General features: G+C 37.6%; 1 protein-coding gene across 3 annotated transcripts in view; it reads left to right on the top strand.

The window, feature by feature from the left end:
• The window catches only part of mgl (low-density lipoprotein receptor-related protein megalin), a 331,152-nt gene that overhangs the window by 324,302 nt on the left and 1,850 nt on the right, over positions 1-5,000 (top strand). For all 3 annotated transcript variants that reach the window (XM_070122803.1, XM_070122804.1, XM_070122802.1), the window contains exons 49-56: positions 227-431; positions 548-785; positions 945-1,196; positions 1,300-2,355; positions 2,562-2,714; positions 3,602-3,857; positions 4,030-4,138; positions 4,436-5,000. The exon at positions 4,436-5,000 is cut by the window's right edge and continues 1,850 nt beyond it. In XM_070122803.1, coding sequence (XP_069978904.1) covers positions 227-431; positions 548-785; positions 945-1,196; positions 1,300-2,355; positions 2,562-2,714; positions 3,602-3,857; positions 4,030-4,138; positions 4,436-4,795 — 2,629 coding nt within the window. In that variant the 3' untranslated portion in view covers positions 4,796-5,000. The remainder of the gene's footprint in view (positions 1-226; positions 432-547; positions 786-944; positions 1,197-1,299; positions 2,356-2,561; positions 2,715-3,601; positions 3,858-4,029; positions 4,139-4,435) is intronic.

The raw sequence follows: 5,000 nt of genomic DNA, 5'->3' as shown, positions 1-5,000 counted from the left end.
AAACTACCGATTGAGCCGAGCGCAAACAGGGGAAACTGCCAGTGCGCGCCAACAAGCCGGTGCATACGTAAACTTGACAAAATTTTTACCCGTCGCTGATGGGTTAACGGTGTAGTAGTGCATGATTCTTGGATACATCATTTGCATATGGTACATAGATAATGATAGTCCATAATATAGCATAATTTAAAACAGTTGAAAGTAACAAATTTATCCTTTCTTGTAGGCGTTGGCTATGTGACTTTGAAAATGACTGTGGAGATAACTCTGATGAAGATGAAGAAATGTGTAGCAGCCAGTATCGACAATGTTCTGAGAGTGAATTCCGCTGTAACAACAACAAATGTATCCCGAACCGTTGGCGCTGTGATCACGATAATGACTGTGGTGATAAGTCTGATGAAGAAAACTGCGGAGAACATAAATGCAGGGTAAGATGGCTTAAACAGAATGCTAAATGAATTGTCAAGTAGAGTTAGACAAATATAATGATTAGTTGAAAGCATTGTTGTTTTGCCTCAGACTGACAATACTTTTACATTTTTAGGATGGACAGTTCCAGTGCACATCAGGTCACTGCATTCAAGAACATTTCCGTTGTGATGGTGAAAGGAACTGCCATGATCTGAGTGATGAGCTTAGTTGTGAGCCACGCTTCCCCAATGGCCGGTACTGTCATGAAGAGGAATTCCAGTGTGACAATCACCTCTGTGTAAAGATGACAGACCTGTGTGATGGCAGTAATGATTGCTATGACAATTCTGATGAACGTGAAAGTCTTTGCAGTAAGTCTAATTCTGTGCCTTGTTTGTTCTCCTAGATGTTTAGAGATAGTATTGAGCAAATAGAAATCAGGACACGTATACAATGTTTTCAGGCTTTAGTAAAAAAAGTTAGGAGCATTTTTGTGACCAGAAAATTCTAATAAAGTTCTCTTTTTTCAGGCAACTACACTTGTAACACCCTCAGAAGATTCCAGTGTAACAACCATAAATGCATACCACTGTATCAGAAATGCGATGGTGTTGATAATTGTTTAGATGGATCAGATGAAAATAACATGACCATTTGTTCTCATCGTCCTAGGCCTTGCATTTTTAATGAGTTCCGTTGTGCAAATGAGAAGTGTATTGAGGTAGATAAGATCTGTAACCACGCAGATGACTGTGGAGACAATTCAGATGAACTTGGATGCCGTAAGTTTATTTACAGTTGCCTCTATTTGTGTACTTAGTTTTTTAACTTGTCTCAAAATGATACATATTTATCTTATCTTAAAAATATTATTTTTATTTACAGATACGGCTTCAAACTGCACAGTAGGTGGTTGTGAACAGACTTGCACAGATCTCAAGGATGGTGGATATGTATGCCATTGCATGAGAGGATTCAGAATAAAACCAGATAACCCTAAGGCCTGCCAGGATATAGATGAGTGTGCAGAGTTCACTCACAATTGCTCTCAGTTATGTACCAACCTGAATGGCACTCATGCCTGTTCATGTCGTGAAGGATTTGAACTTGAAGTGAATGGCATTTGCCGCTTAAAAGGCGGGGCAATCACTTTGGTGTATTCAGACAGTCCAGAAATAAGGGCATTCAATCTGACCTCCAATAGAGCCATGAATGTAATCAAAGGAGACAGCATTGAATCTCTTGATTATGAACCAGAGTCTGGAATTGTTTACTGGACTGATTCATATGGAAAGACCATTAAGAGATCTTATCTGCCAGGATCACCTGGTAGGGCAGATGTAACAGTGGGTTATGCTCAAAACTTAGAAATCAAGAGCAGAGCCAAGCCCACAGGTCTTGCCATTGATTGGGCTGCTATGAATCTGTATTGGAGTGAAACTGATCGCACAGGTAATAAACCTAGAGGAGCTGTATTAGTGGCCACATTAGATGGAAGATACCGTCATGTTGTTATTGCAACAGGGCTTGAAGATCCAACATCTATTGTTGTTGATCCTGATCATGGATACATGTTCTGGACTGACATTGGCTCAATTCCAAAAATTGAAACCTCTTGGATGGATGGTAGCAAAAGAAGAATTCTTGTATCAGATGCTATTAGCCAACCTACTGGACTCACTATTGATTTTGCCATGGACCATACAATATACTGGGTAGATGCTAAGCTGAACAAAATTGAAATGATGCGAGAAGATGGTTCAAAGCGAACTTTGGTGGCCTCTGGAAACCAACTCAAACATCCTCTTTCTCTAGATGTCTTTGAATCTAGCTTGTACTGGGTTACACGTGACTCCGGTGAAATTTATAGCATGGATAAGTTTGGAAGGGGAGTCCCAGTGAAGTTCCAAGGAGAGTTTGCTAATCCAACAAGTATTAAAGGTATGCTAAGTACAGTTAGTAGTACATGATTATCATTATTTGTCACCTTTCCTGAGTTTGTTTAGGAATGAATAGATGGATAAAAAAAAGTTTCTGTGGATTCATATATCAGATTATTCTGACATACATCAATAATCTTATTTTGCTATTAGTATCAGTTCATTAAGGAAGGAAATTTTTGCTTATGTTTTAATTTTATCTTGCAGTCTTTGCCGAAAAAAGATACAACACATCAATGACAAGTATATGTCAGAGAGACACACCATGTAGCCATCTATGTCTTATTGTACCTGGTGGATACAAGTGTGCATGTCCAGACAATAAGGGAGTCAAAAACACTTATCCTAATTGTGATGCTCGTAAGTGTTTTAATTTTTGTTTATAATTTCATGTTTCAAAAAGAGTATTGCATACCAGGTTTGGTATGTTAGTGAAAAACATTCAAATATCATGATATAGTTTGTTAATTGATTCAAGCATGTAGTGAAATTTAACCCATTGGATCCGGATGCTTCACTGCCATCACATAGCCCAAAATGCAGTCATTAAGTTTACTTGAGTGGGCACTCTGCTGGTTGTGTGGCTTGTCAGCTTGGCGCACAAAAACACTTGTGTGGTGACAATACTCCTTGCCTCCCCTTTGCAACTCTATTTTCTCTTTTTCTGTATAAATATTTTTATTTATTTATTTATTTATTATTATTATTTTTTATTATTATTTTTTTTTTTTGTTATCATTTTCTAATGTCTTTATTTGTCATATGTTTAGCTTTATCACATGGTAATAGACTGTTTTCCCTGAATAGACTCTATATCATCTCTCTAGGTAGTCCATACCTTAGTGCATTTACTGTAACAATAAGTAATATTTTGTTATTTGTGTCATTTTAAATTTTTTGGTGATATTCAATTTTTTGTAATACAACTTGTGCCACTGGTCGCACCGGCCAGGAATAGGATCTTGAGCTTGGAAATAGTGTCCTCCCAGGAGATGGTGCTCTTCAAATCATGGTTCACAGATGGTACATTCCACACTTGTTTCCTAAATACCCACAGAGTGTAATTACCCGCCAAGAACTTTGTGCACTTGTGGTGAGTGAGTTCATAATCCTCACGACGGCAAGTTCCCATAACCCAGCCCTCAGCCAACTTCTCCTATGATGTCAGGGTCACATCATCCGGATCGTAGGGGTGAACTTTCTGATGATATATGAATTTGCTACTAATTAACTTTTAATATTTACAGCACATGAACCAATTAAAGCCAAACCACTGGGTTGTGGTTGTCTGAATGGAGGAGTTTGTACCCTGAATCACTCAGTTGCTTTGAGTTGTGAATGTCCTGAGGGTTATACTGGTTTACTGTGTGAAAATTATGTGGCCAAACGCATAATCTCGCATGAAAAATGGTCAGCAGCCACGGTGGTAGTACCTATTGTACTTACTGTCTTGGTTCTTGGAGCTCTAGCAGCTCTCTATGTATTCTTTAACCGTCGTCATATGTAAGTAATGTTTAGAATGAGTGTTTGTTTGATTGTTAAATATAATATGTATATAAATCAGTATTCCTTACAAGAAATATGCAACTTTGGTAGATAAATTGTTTGATTATTGTTAGTAAGAAAAGTAATCTAATCCACAGTCTGTCACATATATGTTTTATGTCCTTTACAGAACCCTAAAGGGCCATGGACTACCAGGATCCAGTGTCGTATTTAGACAAGGAACTAATGTTGAAGTAGGACTTCCCTCATTTATGGCGTCTGGTGAAGGAGCAAACGGAGTAAGTCTCAGACGTACATGCATGTTTGATACAAAGGTTTTCTTAATGATTCCTCATGTTTTTATTGACCATTGACATTAGTTTAAATTTATTAATTCTATAACACTTCCCTGAATGTACTAATTTTCTGTATCAATTATTAATATTATAATTGATAGTATCATAAACACTGATTTGATAAACTAATCCTTTTTAAAATACTGTAGTTTATCAAAGTGAAAATATCAATGATTTTTAAAAGATGAAAGATAACTGATGTTATGTGTTTTTTTATATGTCCTATCTTTTTATCAACAGGTCCCACTTGAAGGAGAAGTAAATATGGGCGATATTGCAGGGAAGAACCATAATTTCAGCAATCCTATGTATGATGCTATGGGGTCAATGGAAGGAGCTTCGACAGAGCAGGCAGGAGGAAAAGGACTATATGAAGTGCCCCTGGATGCCAGTAAGGCTAAAGGTTTCACTGCAGAAAATCAGGAAGCAAGCAATGGTACAACCCAAGCTCCAGCTCTAGCAGTGCTCTCTCCATCTGCAATGATGCAGAAAGCTTCACCAAACATTCAGATCCGCAAAAAAGAACTAAGCCCCTCCAGCAATGATACTGGTAAAGATACACAGAAATTGGTAGTGGAAGATGATAACTCGGAATGCTAATATTCAGATGTACTTATGGCTTATCTAAGCATACATATGACAGAGTTTGTTATTACTGCCACAACATGTGCTTGGGGATGCCGTCCCAAATGTGAACCAGATGGATATCATTGTTCTTGAAATGGGACTATCCAGATAATGTTTTCGAGACTGTCTCTTTCCTAATACTATTATATTGTTGTTATTTCTAATAGCTTTACAGAGT

The sequence above is a fragment of the Penaeus vannamei genome, chromosome 6, assembly GCF_042767895.1.
Source record: "Penaeus vannamei isolate JL-2024 chromosome 6, ASM4276789v1, whole genome shotgun sequence".
In the NCBI taxonomy this organism is placed as follows: Eukaryota; Metazoa; Arthropoda; class Malacostraca; order Decapoda; family Penaeidae; genus Penaeus; species Penaeus vannamei.
The sequence above is the reverse complement of the archived record's forward strand: the minus strand, read 5'-3'. Positions and strand labels throughout refer to the sequence as shown.